Source organism: Octopus sinensis, linkage group LG1 (genome assembly GCF_006345805.1).
Source record: "Octopus sinensis linkage group LG1, ASM634580v1, whole genome shotgun sequence".
Taxonomy (NCBI): Eukaryota; Metazoa; Mollusca; class Cephalopoda; order Octopoda; family Octopodidae; genus Octopus; species Octopus sinensis.
Genome location: NC_042997.1, coordinates 134,552,142 through 134,569,641, shown reverse-complemented (window position 1 = coordinate 134,569,641; position 17,500 = coordinate 134,552,142). Strand labels below are relative to the sequence as shown.

General features: G+C 34.7%; 1 protein-coding gene across 2 annotated transcripts in view; it reads left to right on the top strand.

Annotated features, from left to right (window-relative positions):
* LOC115222907 (interleukin 17-like protein) overlaps window positions 1-17,500 on the top strand; it is a 205,360-nt gene that overhangs the window by 6,331 nt on the left and 181,529 nt on the right. The window contains exon 2 of one of the 2 annotated variants that reach the window (XM_036504873.1): window positions 5,159-6,735. The exons of the other annotated variant lie outside the window; for it this stretch is intronic. Within the exon in view, the coding sequence (XP_036360766.1) occupies window positions 5,159-5,677 (519 nt within the window). The 3' untranslated portion in view covers window positions 5,678-6,735. Of the gene's footprint in view, window positions 1-5,158; window positions 6,736-17,500 lie in introns of those variants that run through there. 2 annotated transcript variants of the gene reach the window in all.

Genomic DNA, 17,500 nt, shown 5'->3' with positions numbered 1-17,500 from the left:
GGAGAGGCAAGTTTGGCGGATCAAAATATGTCTATTTATATACATAGAATACAAAAAATGTACAGGATTCGACGGGTAAATTGTAGCAATTTTATATTTTTAATTTCACGCATACGCTTTGTTTCTTTTTGATTGTATCGACTACTGAGTACAGTAGGGTCAGCTGGCACCGTCTGTAAGAAAAACAGCAACATGACACAATTTACGCTGCCAGAAATTTGGAAACGACATGCTGTACTGCTTGGCATTTGCCCTGGAAGTGATAAAAATCGAAGATCAAGTCAATATCATGGCGTTTGGAGTGATCACTAGTGATGGCAACGCCTTCATTCATCGTCTCACACTGCCTCAGACTCAACACAGGACCTACGTCAAGTGCCTGGAGGTAGTGCTACCCTGGGACAAAAGGGTAGTTGCTGGAAGTTCCCATGCCTGGAAACAGGACTCTGCACCGTGCCACACAAGCAGGAGAACTCAGCCATGGCTGTCAGACAATTTCTACAGTCACATCACACCTAACATCTACCCACCAAACTACAAACCTCATGATTATTATGAGTCGGGCGCAGTTGGGCGAAGAACCAACAAAATTCCTTGTAACATCAAAGATGAAGGCAAGGATTATGGTAGCATTCACAAACTTAAACAAAGAGAACATCCAGAAGAGTCACAGGAGATTCCAAGGTCGTCTGGGGGCCGTGGTTGAAATCAATGGCGATGTTATTGAAAATATTTTCACTTTAGTTTTTCAAGATAATTTCATGTAGTTTTGGTAAATATATATATTAAAATGAGATGAGAGAGTTATTTTCATTTTTGCGACATTTAGACTATAGCTTACTCACAGCACCTTGTATGTGTGTTTACATATAAAATGAGTCCGACTTACATAGTATACAAATGACATGGAGAATTAAAGGGGCTAAAGAAATGTATTACAAATCCAACAGCTGTTTCTTGGGGCTCGGTGGTCTAAAATAATATTTGTAGATTGATTCCATCGTAGGATTAGGCGCGTTTTCAGGGAAGAGATTTTACATTTGAGATGTTGAACTTCTTTCTAATCCTTTTCCTCTCGCTCTTCGCCTTTCTCTTCAACTAATTATATAAAAGCGTAACAGTTGGGCTTAATAATGGAGGAGAAAATATTAGTTTTAAAAAAATCAGTTAAAAAAATACACGTTACTCACAACGAAATAAGGATAAGATCATTAATTTAAAATAAAATAACGATTTTATCAAGTGGTCAGCATGGAAAAAATAACTTTCAAAGGTAATAATTATTAAAATTATAAATTAGGGTATCTACGAGATTTGTTTTCTCTCCGTGTTGATACATGGACAATTAAGGTGGTTTTAGAGTCAGATCATGGTTGCTATTTTCAGCATGGTGGTATCTCGTAGATGCCCTAATTTATAATTTTGATAATTTATATATATATATATATATATATATATATATATATATATATATATATATATATATATATATATATATACAGTATATATATATATATATATATATATATCACTGTGATCACCGTGACGACCAGGCTATCAGATGTTGCTACACATCGCTGGTCACAATGCGTTTCGCATTGTTTTAGCCTTTAAATGACGCCAGCCCACTGGCTAAGCGAGCAGGCCAACAGAAGAAAGAGTGAGAGAAAGTTGTGGCGGAAGAGAACAGCAGGGATCTCCACAACCCCCTGCCGGAGCCTCGGGGAGCTTTAGACGTTATCGCTCAAGAAACACTCACAACGCCCGGTCTGGGAATCGAAACCGCGATCCTACGACCGCGAGTCCGCTGCCCTAACCACTGGGCCATATATATATATATATACTGCGTCCCACTATTTTAGGCAAATCAGCTTTCCCTCAATAAATGTGTATTCGTTCAAAACCAGCTATTTTCCCACTGATTGTTGGTAACACCTATCTGCACACATTCTGTTAAAGCAAACTGCGGCTATTATCATGTAACATCGACATTTCGGTTGTTCCAAATTTACAACGCAGGAGCCCAGTTTAAGTGTCATTATAGGTTAGAAAGGTGATCTTACCTTGAATGAGAAGTCTACCATCGTATCAGAGCTTGGAAAAGGAAAAAACAACCATAGAAATATCAAAAATACTGAGAAGGGATCACCGAACGGTGAAGAAATTTGTCCGGTCGAGGGCAGATAAGTTCAAGTCCAGGGTTGCTTCGAATCGTACTTTGTCACGAGTGAAAAAGGAAGTTGTGCGGAACCCATGTGCGACAAGTAGAGAAGTCTTCAAATATTGTGGCAGGGAAGACGTATCGAAAACTACCAGGTGTCGCTTCTTGCAGGAGGTAGCCAGAAATGTTAAACCTGTTACAAGGCCCCCTCTGAAGGCTGTTCATATGCAGAAAGTGTCATTATGGGTCAGAAAGGTGATCTTACCTCGAATGAGAAGTCTACCATCGCGTCAGAGCTTGGAAAAGGAAAAACAACCATAGAAATATCAAAAATACTGAGAATTGATCACCGAACAGTGAAGAATTTTGTCCTGTCGAGAGCAGATAAGTTCAAGTCCAGGGTTGCTTCGAATCGTACTTTGTCACGAGTGAAAAAGGAAGTTGTGCGGAACCCATGTGTGACAAGTAGAGAAGTCTTCAAATATTGTGGCAGGGAAGACGTATCGAAAACTACCAGGTGTCGCTTCTTGAAGCAGGTAGCCAGAAATGTTAAACCTGTTACAAGGCCCCCTCTGAAGGCTGTTCATATGCAGAAAGGAATGAAATTGGCAGATGAATAAATGTTCACTGACGAATGCCGTGCTACCTTTTCAGACTAGAGGGCTGGAGTAAAGGTTGGGGATCAATCAAGTGGCTGAAGTAAAGGTTGGGGATCAATCAGCCCATGATATAGGCTGGCATCGTTAGTGGTATGATGGTCGGGCCATGGAAAGTTCCAGATGGCATTAAGATGACATGGAAAACATACGTTACCTTCTTAAAGGACAATTTCCGAAAGTGGTTCAAAACGCAAAAACTTTCATTCAAGACAAAGTTGGTCTTTATGCAAGATAATGCCTCGTCTCATGTAGCAAAGAATTCCAAGGAATACCTGCAGCAAAGAGGCTTCTCTGGAGATCGTTTGATGGAGTTTCCAATTTGTTCTCCTGACTTAAACCCGATCGAGAACCTGTGGAGTATCCTGAAGAGGTGTGTTTACCAAGATGGACGGCATTCTTCAGGTTAAGTTTCCCTCTGGGATGCTTTTGTAGACGCTGCTTAATACATGACACAAGAGGATAAATTCAATAGATCAGCGCGAAAAGAAGGTCATTGCTTGTGAAGGATCATAAATCAAACATTAGGAGCTGCATAACAGGATAATCCCATGAGTATTTTCATTCGAACGTATTATATCTACAACTTTACGTATTATTATATTTAAACCCTTACTGTTGAATTAAATAAATGTTTGTTCTGACAAAATGAACATTTTTATTATAATTGCCTAATAATTTGTGACGGTGAACATGTTGCCCAATCTCAAAAATGGCCTCCATTTGTTGGCATCTGCGCAGATCCGATTTATTTTAACAATGTGCTCAGATGGGAGTTGCCAACAGTCACTGGGAAACAACTGGTTTTAAACGAATATACATTTCTTTATTGAGAGAAGATTGATTTGGTTAATAATGTGTCACAGTGTATATGTGTGTGTATATATATATATATATATATGTATGTATGTATGTATGTATTTATGTATGTATGTATGTATGTATATATATGTGTGTGTGTGTATGTATATATATATACTCTTTTACTCTTTTACTTGTTTTCAGTCATTTGACTGCGGCCATGCTGGAGCACCACCTTTAATCGAGCAACTCAACCCCGGGACTTATTCTTTGTAAGCCCAGTACTTATTCTATCGGTCTCTTTTGCCGAACCGCTACGTGACGGGGACATAAACACACCAGCATCGCTTGTCAAACAATGCCAGTGGGACAAACACTGACACACAAACATACACGCACAAACATATATATACATTTATACGACGGGCTTCTTTCAGTTTCCGTCAACCAAATCCACTCACAAGGCTTTGGTCGGCCCGAGGCTATAGTAGAAGACACTAGCCCAAGGTGCCACGCAGTGGGACTGAACCCGGAACCATGTGGTTGGTAAGCAAGCTACTTACCACACAGCCACTCCTACGCCTATATATATGTATATATATATATATTATATATATATATATAATATATATATATATATTATATATATATATATATATATATATATATATATATATATATATATATATATATATATATATATATATATATATATATATGAGTATGTATACATATATATATATAGTTGAAAAAAGAATAGAGATCTATACAAATCAAGTAAGTCTAACACATTTCAATTTAAGAAGGAATTTAATAAAAATGATTTTTAAAATTATAATAAGAAAATATTACCGGTTTCGTTGATAAATATCATCTTATCAAATATCAGTAAAAAATTTCTAAAAATTTGAAGTAAAAACAGTTTATCTTCTGTTTGACTCCCAGGTAGAAGATGAACTGTTTTACTTCAAATTTTTATAAATTTTTATCAATATTTGATAAAATGAGAATCATCATCGAAACCGGCAATATTTTCTTTATATAATTTCAGAAATCATTTTTATTAAATTCCTTCTTGAGTTGAAATGTCTTAGACTTACTTCCGCGCTTTTTCCACCTCCATCTCATATATATATATATATATATATAAATGTGAGGTCAAGCAAGATCGAGATAGTCAAGCCGATATACAATTTACTCCCTCTCCTTCCATCCCCCTTTCTCCTCCTTACATTTACATTTACTCTACCTGCTCAGGTTTAAATCTTTTGAGTACTACGAAATGTATTCTATACGGTGTGCGTAATAAGCTTCCGCGTGGTTTCCTTTTAAATCAAGAACCAGCACACACGCGTGCACATAGAATTCTGGTATTTCTTATCACCCATCAAGTAGTTTACGACATAATTTCTCTCAAATGTAAAATAACTTTTATAAATATTCTAAATTAAGTAAGATTATTTTTGCATTTTTATGTCGATAAATGTGTCATATTGAAAATATATCACACCACTTGACAAAAATATTTTCTGTTATACAGGTCTTTATTCCGTATTTGAACTGCATCTTCAGCGCCATCATGTTTGTATCTTCGGCATCATTTCGGAGACAATGTAGAAAACCAGTGAACTTGGAAGCCCGTCATAAGATCCATTCCAGGTTACACAATAAATTTATTTTCACGGCTAATATAGCTTCACTTGCAACAACACAGTTACCACTGCTGAACTTGGATAAATTTTGCCCAAAATCTATTGCTTATACCAGAGCTCCCCGCGGGCGTTCCACGTGTCCTTGGTACCTGAAAGTTATCTATGACAAAAACGTTTACCCTCCACTACGTACTGAAGCTGTGTGTCGCTGTAAACATTGTCTCGGCACTGACAACAACTACCGCTGTGTGACAGTATATGCTGAAATGCCTGTTCTTCATCGTACAGGAGAATGTATTAAGGGGTTCTATGTATATAAGCCTAGTAAAATTAATGTCGCCACAGCCTGTGTATGTGCGCGGATTATCGATCATGTAATTATAAATAATATAGATTATGAGTCGTAAAAGCAGTTGACAACAATTTGTTACCTGCTTTCGTGTAAAGATTGTTGATAATCAACCACCATGTGGTTATGTTATACTATGTATAACTTATTACAATTTGGTTAGGCTCTATGTATGTATGTATGTATGTATGTATGTATGTATGTATGTATGTATGTGTGACAAACCTCCGTCACAGGAATTATTTATTTATGTATGTACGAGAAACTTCCACAAGCTATCCTTCAATCAAGAACTTGTGCACACGCGCACGCGACCGCACATGTCATTCTTGTATTTCTTATCACCCACCACATATTTTACTGCATAATGCTGCGACACCACTCCTCAACACTTGGCTAAAATATTTTCTCTCGCACAAGAAGTTCTTATTCAGTATTTGAACTGCTTCTTCGGCATCATCATGCTTTTATTTTCGGCATCAACTTCAACCTTGGTCAAAAGATTCATCTTTGTAACATGTCTATTTATAGTTTTCAATATCCTTTATATCATATTTCATGTTTAACTGCATTTTGTTTCTATCTTTTTCGTCGGACATTGTACACAACTTCCATTCACTTTTATATTTATACAGAGACCCACTGATGTACTGTCGTCTATAAAATTGTAACGTTCTTTTCTCCAAGTCGTTGATCTTGTGTATAGATCAGAAATCGATACTTAAATGTAATAAGTTGCTGTTTTAGCAGAAACTTCAAAATTGGCAATGCCATGCATTGTTTATTTAAAACCTTATTGATTGATTTCAAGTCACTTCCAGATGCGTCCAAGTTTGCTTTAAATTTTTCGATTTACTGAAATAATTAATGATAGTGTTATCTAGCATTATTTATTTCATTATTCACTGTCTCATTTCCCACAACCTTGTGTTGAAAGAAGAAAGCGATAATTAGGTAGTTTTATTAAATTATTTCCATTAATTCATGCGTTCATTTCATTTCTTAAGTGCAAATCTCACGTTATAAACATTTATTTATTTTTATAATAATATTTAATATTAATAATGTAACACGTAAAATACTTTAACATAGATATATTTATAATATGTAAGGCAATCTTATAAACATCCATTTATTCATTGTACGTATTAATTTATTAGCATAATAAATTGTCATTTAATAAAATATATTTGTATAAAAAACATTACAGATCTTTTTGTCAGTTATTTTACACTTTACTGAATGACATGACATTCTTCCATTTACATTTCTGATTAAACTTGTCAATATTACCTTTCTTATGTTAGTGCCCTTTGATGTATATATGTTACGTTGTGTGTAATTATGCATTATCAAGCTTATTTAAGACAACCAACGCTTTACTGATGAGATCAATGTAGCTGAAATAAGAAATTAACGTATTTCTATGTGTAAAGTAACTATTTCTTCAGACACAATAATTACATCCCTTGACAAGAATTTTGCCAAGCAAAATCCTGGGCGCAATTGATCCTTTATTCTTACCCTTAATTAATTTAGTAAACAACGTGAGTGACATTGAATTTGTAGCCATATTAGATTGTTTTTATTTCATGAATATCAGTTGGAGTCACTAGTTATAGTATGTATGTAAACCATGCTTCGCTAAAATATACAATATTCACACAATATTAGAAAACAAATTGTTTTTATTCCTATCATTATGAAAATCCCCAGCAGTTGCATATTCATATAACATCAGCAGTCTCATGATTTTGCATTGCTGTTCTTGTAACAGACATCTTAAAACATGGCTACTAATATTCTCAAAGTATTAGTATTTTAAGCATAACTTTCAACTTTCTTTCCCACCACAAATACCACAGCATTTTCAGTGCCTGCCTGCACGGTAAAATTTTCGTATTCTACAAGGCTATTATCGTATGTGCGGAGCAGTTTTATAAGACATCAATTTGGTGTGTGAGTATATGTGTGTGTGTGTGTGTGTGTGTGTGTGTGTGTGTGTGTGCGTGTGTGTGCGTGCGTGTGTGTGTGCGCGCGTGTGTGTGTGTCTATGTGTAGTGTGTGTGTATATATACAATTGTTAAAGAAGACAACAAACGTTAAGGCACGGCAAACAACACGCCGGACGAAATGCTTAGCAGTATTTCGTCTGCTGTTACGTTCTGAGTTTGAATTCCACCGAGGTCGACTTTGCCTTTCATCCTTTCGGGGTCGATAAATTAAGTACCAGTTACGCACTGAGGTCGATGTAATCGACTTAATCCCTTTGTCTGTCCTTGTTTGTCCCCACTATGCTTAGCCCCTTGTGGGCAATAAAGAAATAAAAAAAGAGAAAGGAGAATTATTGGAAAAAAGTCAGTCTTACAGCTGTTTCTGGGATATCCCAGAGTATGGGATATTCCGTCATCAGAGACAAATATGTGCCCACGAGCATATGGCATAGTGGTTAAGAGCGCGGGTTACTAACCCCAAGATTCTGAGTTCGGTTCCAAGCAGTGACCTGAACACTAACAATAATAATAATGATAATAATAATGATGATGATGATGATGATAATAATAATGATAATAACAACAACAACATCGAAAAAATATCTTACGAATGAGAACCCAAGTTCGAAATTTCCCCAAGACATCTGAAGAAGGCTGAAGGGTATATCAGCTGAAACGTTGTGATAACAACAAACAAGTTGAGGACAAATATCCGTCGAATGTAAATAATGTAAATCTATACCCTTCTCATTTTCTCTATTTGTCTATGATGACGGAATATCCCATACTCTAGGATATCCCAGAAACAGCTGTAAGACTTGGAACTTTTCCCAATAATAATAACGTATATGACATGAGATATCTGCCTTGCCTTAACGTTTGTTGTCCTCTTTATATGTCTGCTATATCGGATATCTGCAATGGCTCCATAACTACCGTCTCGGGTATAACCTTTGGAATCCTAGTAATCCGTTACAGCATTCACCTAGCGTACCTAATCTTTTAGATCACCCGTGAACTAAACCCCCATACTTTGTGTATATGTATATATATATATATATATATATATGTGTGTGTGTGTGTGTGTGTGTGTGTGTGTGTGTGTGTGTGTGTATGTATATATGTATGTATGTATTTATGTATGTATGTATGTATGTATGTATGCATGCATGTATGTATGTATGTCTGTCTGCATGTATGTATGTATGTATGTATGTATGTATGTATGTATGTATGTATGTATGAATGTATGAATTTATGCAAAGGAACACAGTGATTTATTGGTATCAAATTTACTGATGCTAAGAGCACAATAAGTTCACTTCATATCGTGGGACGTGAACTTAGATCAAAACAAACTTATCTTAATATAACAAAGCATTTTACCCATCGTTCTGCTAAGGCAACACCTATGTAATTTGATACAAATAGAACATTGTTGTTAAAGCTTTATGAAAGTGATTTTTACTCTAAGATTACCTTTTAAAGCCTGACTTTCTTACAAAGAGGAATTTTAATTTCTTACATGTGACTTAACAACCTATTTGAATAAAACTTCTATCGTTGGGCTTATTTTGGCATAAGCTGTAAATGAATAACTTGTAAAATTTGAATTCTAAAATTGAGTCGATGACAACAGATAATGGCTTCTAAATTGGTGCCTAATCTATTTTGGTGGAGAGTTGTTGCTCGATTGAAGCAACCAACATTTTGCCTGATTGGAATTACATTTTTTTTGACACCAGAATGACGATAAGCAAATTTGACTTCAACTGCATTTGAAATTAGAACAGCTGAGAAAGAAAAAATTCCACACAGTGTTTGTCCGATGATCCACTGATTCAACAGGTCAGCCATCCTCGTCGCGTTAATTATTGTAAAGTATTTTATTATTATCTTCAAAATTATGTCGTTAATTTGAAGCCACCGGTACAATATCACCTTCTGTATTCGAAAGAAGATAAAGAATAAGTGGTGACTAATTGATATTTTTTAACTGAGTACGTTTCTGGTATTTATTTTCACCGAGAACAGTTAAGATGAAAACATCAGTCAAATATGAACGAGATTTTAATTCAGACAGAATAATGCATAGCATATTTGTTTTAAAATATCTGGTATTCCACCAACCTATCGCCGGTAAATATGAAAAGCAGGAAATGAACGCGTGATATAGAGATTGCACGTATGTGTACAAGCACGTCTGTGTGCGTGAGTGCATGAATGTGTATCAATATCAATGATAAAAAGCTGTTAAAATGCATAATATTGCTCTGTCTTGTGTAGTTATATATTTTGTATATATAACACATATAATTAAATATCATGCTACTACTTAGATAATTTTTTTAACAAAGTTAAATTATTTCATATTAATGACGTAGGATTTCATTGAATATACTAAAGATTATGAAATGTAGATGTATGTATAACACATTTACATACGCTAAAACAAGCCAATGAAATATGTACAAAGGTTTATTATAGCCACGTAGAGGTCTACATGATATATCAAGCTTTGAATAATGTTTGCTTTACATGCATTGTAATTGTTGGTAGTTGTCTCTATTTAAGTCTCATAGTAGTCGTCGTATTGTCCTTTGGCTATCACATCGACTTTACGAGCACATACACAGGATATGGCTACATCAATCACGACTGGTTTATACACAAACATGCCATCTACGCATTCATCTGTACGATTGAGAACAAAGTGTTTAGTGTATACCATTATACAATAATGATTGCTGTCTGCGTCTAGACAATCTGTACAGCGACATATTTACTTGCTTACGTGATGGAGGGAAAACTATTAACTCATGAGTAGGAGTCAAGAACCAAGGACAGTTCGAATGCTCCTTGATATCTTCAGCAGAAGCAGATGTTGGGCAATCCATATCTCCGACGATCAGATTTTGCCGCTTGTTTTTGGCTGAAACCATCTCAACCGGCAGATAAAACGTATTGTCATCGGGTTTCCAGGACAGTCTCTCGTACTGGACTTTCAAGTCTAATGGAGTTTTACATTCTGTTGGAAGTGATGTTGTAGATATAATCAAGAGGGGGAGGAAAATTGCAAGATGGATGTTAACCTGTGAATCAGAAAATATTTTGGTCAAGTGGTGAATTTTACGCTCAATTACACAAGATAAACATAAATGAAATAAACTTGCTTCATATATATATATATATATATATATATATATAGATATATATATATTATATATATATATTATATATAGAGGGCATATTACACATAAATGCCACACGCTAAGAGGGACTCTTAAAGTCAAAACTACTAAAATAAACATATCGTACTGAAGGCAACTCTCGAAGCAAGTCATTTATAAACATTCGGTACGATATGTTTATTTATTTTAGTAGTTTTGACTTTAAGAGTCCCTCCTAGCGTGTTGCATTTATGTGTAATAATGCCCTCTATATAATATAAATAAATATATTTAAGTGAAAAAATTGGTGGATTTTTGCTCTTATGAGATTTTTAACGCTGACTACTTGATAAATTCTTATGAAGATTTTATCCTATTTTTAAATGTATATATATATATATATATATATATATATATATATATATATATATATATATATATATATATATATATATATGTATGTATGTATGTATGTATATATATAAAATCAGATATTAGATAATAAAACGATTGGTTTATACCTGGTATTTTACTGGCAAAGTACGGTCACTTTCACAGTGTTCGTTATGCATGGTTAATGAAAGACGGAAGATGGAAGATACGAGAGTTTTTATTAACCACTATGATTGTTTCGACACATTCAGCATCGATACCTGACGAGTGAAATATTTAACAACTAGTTCAGGAGCATTCGACGGTGCAGATGTGTCTCTTCGTGTGATAAAGAGACACAACTCGTTAAAATGACTGTTCTGCATTTATCTTCTCAGTTCTTGTGAAGAAAAGCATCAAGTTAAAGCATATAGATTCATTTATATAGAAGAAGAAGAATAAAACAACAGATGCCTAAAATAACCCAACACGCAACATAGCGAAAAGAGTATTAAATATAACCGTTAACGGATATGGAAGTATAAACGCCCTCGCGTAGCTTGTATATCTATATAAAGTGAAAGGGTGAATCAATGATCTAATTAGCTACACACGTTTCGAATAGCGTGACATACATATTTGATCAACCAGAAAGAAATAAAGAGGGAAGGAGAGAGACAATGAGAGAAATAATGTTATTTTATTCTTAAAGGGAATAGGATCTAATTTCTCTCTATCTTTGTAGCATTATTGTCAACTAAATATGGGATCGATTATATAGGCGTACTGTAACATGCATGTATTAGAGCTTGGTTGATTGCTTTTCTTTTTCTGGCGTATACCATATTGTTCCGGCTCTGACATGTCTGTGAATATATTTCTTTTGACTGAGACTAGATATCCTATTCTTCTCTAGGCAGAAGGCCCGAAATTTTGGGTGAGGGAACTAGTCGATTAGATCGGCCCCAGTACGTAACTGGTACTTAGTCTATCGACCCCGAAAGAATGAAAGGCAAAGTCGACCTCGGGAAATTTGAACTCAGAATGTTTGGAGCTCTCCGTCGGTTACGACGATGAGGGTCCCAGCTGATACGATCAACGGGACAGTTTGCTCGTGAAATTAACGTGCAAGTGGCTGAGCATTCCACAGACACTTGTACCCTTAACGTAGTCCATAATGAGATTCAGCGTGACACAGTGTGACAAGGCTGGCCCTTTTTTGAAATACAGGTACTACTCATTTTTGCCAGCTGAGTGGACTGGAGCAACGTGAAATACAGTGTCTTGCTCAAGGACACAACGCGTCGCCGGGAATCGAACTCACAACCTTACGTTCATGAGCCGAATGCCCTAACCATTAAGCCACGCGCTCTCACACTCAGAATGTAAAGACTACAAGTGAATGTTGCTTCAGTTTGGAAGAGGCGATAACTCAGTGACATTTAAATCTAAGTTTCTTCCCTTTAATTGTCTTTTTTCTAATAGATTCTTTAGTATTTTTATCAAAGATTTTAGTGGCGTGTGTATAAAGTGATTAAAAATTTTGCATTCGTGCTCGTCGGATTGCGGTTTCGATTCCCAGACTGGCTATTGCGTCGTATTCTTGAGTAAAACAGTTCGCTTCACATTGTTCTACTCTACTCAGCTGTAAATGATTTCCAGCAACGACTGGCGAATTAACTCCGCAACGGATTGGCGTCCTATCCAGGATGAGTGTTGTAATCTCACTTATACGCCATGGAAACCGGGTTAATCTCCAGTTTGGAGATTAACCGAAGAAGATTGTTATGTACGTATTGTTGTGTTCGAATAACTAAAGTATTTACTAATAATTGGTTTCTAATGAAATTTTCATGGGTTTTAATTTGTTTTATACCCAGCCATTGGTTTTATTGTCTCTTATATATATATTTTTTTAATAATATTCTCCCTAGGTCTTTTACAGAGATGCATCGCAAATGCATATAGTCTATTTAATTATACGCTTTTGTCTCTACCACCCTTTTTTTAGCTCCATTTAATTAGAGCAGACCATTATGTGAAATTTCAATATGTATGTACGTACGTATGTATGTATGTATGTATGTATGTATGTATGTATGTATGTATGTGTGTATGTAAAGTGATTAGCAATGTTGCATTCGTGCTCGTCGGATTGTGGTTTCGATTCCCAGTATATTAAGTATATGATTTAAGTTATAGAGCAAAGTTCGACAAATTCAATCAGATTTTTTTTTATAAATGGAGATTAGATGTTAAAACATTTATTCAATTCGCTAGACGATCGTTTCGTACAAAAAGACGATAAATTAATTTTAAGAATCTGAATTGTCAACGATACTCACCAGTAGCACAATAAGAAAAAAAAGCTTAAAGAAAAAGTAGAACTTTGGAATTACATGGGTATTGTGTTCTTACGAAATTTTTCTAAAAAATAATTGTTCTAGTATTTAAAACACGACGAACGAGTAACGGTCAGGTGATGGAATAAAACATAGAAATATAATTGACTTTCTCTCTATAGATTAGTGTAAATAATCTAGTTAATACCTCCATATAGGAGGGAATAAGCAATTGGAGTTGAAAAGCCAAATAAGGAAGTACGTAATTTTTAAATACGGGAGAATGAAATTTATATTTCTCCGTTCATAATCAATACAGTTTTTTTTTACAAATAAGAAAAGATGTTTAGGGCTCTCGTCAATGGTTAGTAGTATATAAACTTTATAATAGTAATTAAATAAAACATATGTGAGGAAAATAGGTAATTTACGGACTGTAGTTAAAGTTAGATACTAATAGGCGGTTAATACGACCATATAGGAAAAGTATAAAAGTTATAAGGAAAATAAATAAATATATGAAGCTTAGAGGATATATTCGCTGCTAAAATTTTAAAACATCTTTGGAATAGTACATAGAAAAATATATATCGAAAGGATTAGAGAGTAATTTCAGAGAAAGTAAATATTATTGGTGATGGGGAGATAATAAATAAAAAATAGAAGATAAATAGAAGATAAAGGGGGATAATGGTCTAGAGATCGGTAAAAAATTAAAATATTGGTATATATGTATATATTACTCTTTTACCCTTTTACTTGTTTCAGTCATTTGACTGCGGCCATGCTGGAGCACTGCCTTTAGTCGAGAAACTCGCCTCCAAGACTTATTCTTTGAAATCCTAGTACTTATTCTATCGTTCACTTTTGCCGAACTGCTAAGTTACGGGGACGTAAACACAACAGCATCGGTTGTCAAGCGATGTTGGTGGGGACAAACACAGACACACATACACACACACAACACACACACACACACACACGCGCACACACACACACACACACACACCACACACACACACACACATATATATATATATATATATATATATATATATATACGACGGGTTTCTTTCAGTTTCCATCTACCAAATCCACTCACAAGGCTTTGGTCGACCTGAGGCTATAGTAGAAGACATTTGCCCAAGGTGCCACGCAGTGGGACTGAGCCCGGAACCATGTGGTTGGTAAGCAAGCTACTTACCACATATCCACTCCTGCGCCTGTGTGGATATGGTTACTCAAAAAGAACCATATCATATATAGATATACACATAAAGATTTTTGCATGTAAATAGTGGTACAACTAAATAATCAAGTATAAAATAAAACCCTGATTTTGTGTAAGTAAAACAACAATTACGTGTATATATTTGCGTATATACACATATACAATATATACACTGACAAGTATAGACAAAAAGATAATCATACCTCGAAACATACGATAGTGTATATATGCACTCTGTATACGACAGTGTACATAGAAACATTCTTTTACACTGAACAACTATACCCGTGTAACACATATGTACATAAATAATTTTATATATAGATGCACGAATTTGTAGTGGCGATGTAGGTATACTCATACACTGTATATTATAAAAAAAAGATTTTAAATACATTATAAAAACTATATAAAAATTATAATATTAGAAAATTATTTAAATATATTATATATATTATATTATATTATATTATATTATATTATATTATATTATATTATATTATAAACTTTTGAATTAAAAATAAAACAAAAATAGTTGTAAGAATAGTTAAAGATCTAGGTTGCTAAAAAATATCAATATATAAGAGAATTAAACTAAGAAATTAAAAAAATTATATCTATATATAGAGATGGGATCATAATCAAATACTTATGCATGACTTATGTATAATTGTATACTGGGATAATTCTGTGCATATTTAAAAAGTATCTGGCTACAGAAGGTAAAATCATATATATATATATATATATATTATATATATGATTTTATTTTCTGTAGCCAGATACTTTTTGAATATATATATTTAAGCCAGATACTTTTTTAATATATATATATATATATAATATATATATATAATATATATATATATATATATAATATATATATATATATATATATATATATATTATATATATATAATATTATATATATATATATACATATATATATATATATATATATATAATATTATATATATATATATATATATATATAATATATATATATATATATATATATATATATATATAATATATATATATATATATATATATATATATATAGGCGCAGGATTGGCTGTGTGGTAAGTAGCTTGCTAACCAACCACATGGTTCCGGGTTCAGTCCCACTGCGTGGCATCTTGGGCAAGTGTCTTCTGCTATAGCCCCGGGCCTACCAATGCCTTGTGAGTGGATTTGATAGACGGAAACTGAGAGAAGCCTGTCGTATATATGTATATATATATATGTGTGTGTGTGTGTTTGTGTGTCTGTGTTTGTTCCCCTAGCATTGCTTGACAACCGATGCTGGTGTGTTTACGTCCCCGTTACTTAGCGGTTCGGCAAAAAGAGACCGATAGAATAAGTACTAGGCTTACAAAAAGAATAAGTCCCGGGGTCGAGTTGCTCGACTAAAGGCGGTGCTCCAGCATGGCCGTAGTCAAATGACTGAAACAAGTAAAAAGAGAAAAAGAGATATATTTTTATATATATATATTAGAAATATTGAATTTCTATATGTCTCAACGAGACATGACCGGTGGTGGAGCGATAGAGTGGTTGTATAAAGTCAACATAACGTGACAGTGCCGTAGAGGGAATTACACACCGCTATATAGCCCTAGAAAGCATCGACGCTTCCTGCCGGCTTTGACACATTTCCTGTGTCCTTATATTTGCAAAGGGGAGGCAAGCACCACCTCCAGCTAGGACTAGCAACCTGAAGACATGCATGTTTCTGGGTATTTCCCGTCATCAGTCCAGGGTAGCGTGTCCCCTCTAGCGGTGATACTTGCCAAGCCTTCGCAAATATATCTATTTACAGTGAAATCTATTCACTGGTCACCGTAATTAGAAATATTGAATTTCTAAATGTCTAGCGAAAATATCTTAATAATTGAAGCAATATGTTTATTTCTAATTATGTTGTTTTAAGAAACCCTGCTAAGTTTTCGAAAAGAAACGCGATTTACGTCAGTGCTCAGTAAAATAATGCAAACATAGATTTGAAAATTTACACCTAAATAATAGAGGTCGTGACGTGGCAGAACCATTGGCACTCCAGATTAAATGGCTACCGGTATTTCGTCCGTCGAAGGCGGCGAGCTGGCAGAAACGTTAGCATGCCGGGCGAAATGCGTAGCCGTATTTCGTCTGCCGTTACGTTCTGAGTTCAAATTCTGCAGAGGTCGACTTTGCCTTTCATCCTTTCGGGGTCTATAAATTAAGTACCAGTTACGCACTGGGATCGATGTAATCGACTTTATCCGTTTGTCTTTGTTTTGCCCCTCTGTTGACTAGCCCCTTGTGGGTAGAAATGAAATAGGTATTTCGTCAATCTTCATGTTCTGAGGTCAAATACTGCCGAGGTTTTATTTGCCTTTCTTCCTTTCAGGGCAGATAAATTAAGTAGCAGTGAAATATTGGGGTCCATATAATCAACATTCCCCTTCCCCCAAATTTCAGGCCTTGTGACTTTAGTAGAAAGGATCATTACCCTTTTCAAAATTAGTTTATTTCTTAAGAAATTTTATGAAAGTGTGCGTATGTGTGTATATATGTGTGTGTGTGTGTGTGCATGCACGTATATGAGAAGTGCTACTTACTGCTGTTATCTTCATTATACTGATTATTCACTTGAAAAAGGAAAACAAGCAGAAAGTGAAGTTGTTTTTGTTTTTTTTTATTACAGATGAAGCCCTACTGAGTTCGAGTCTCAACGTGATACACTTCTGTAATGTTATCGACCGTTCTATGTTTACTGATAGAACTGGA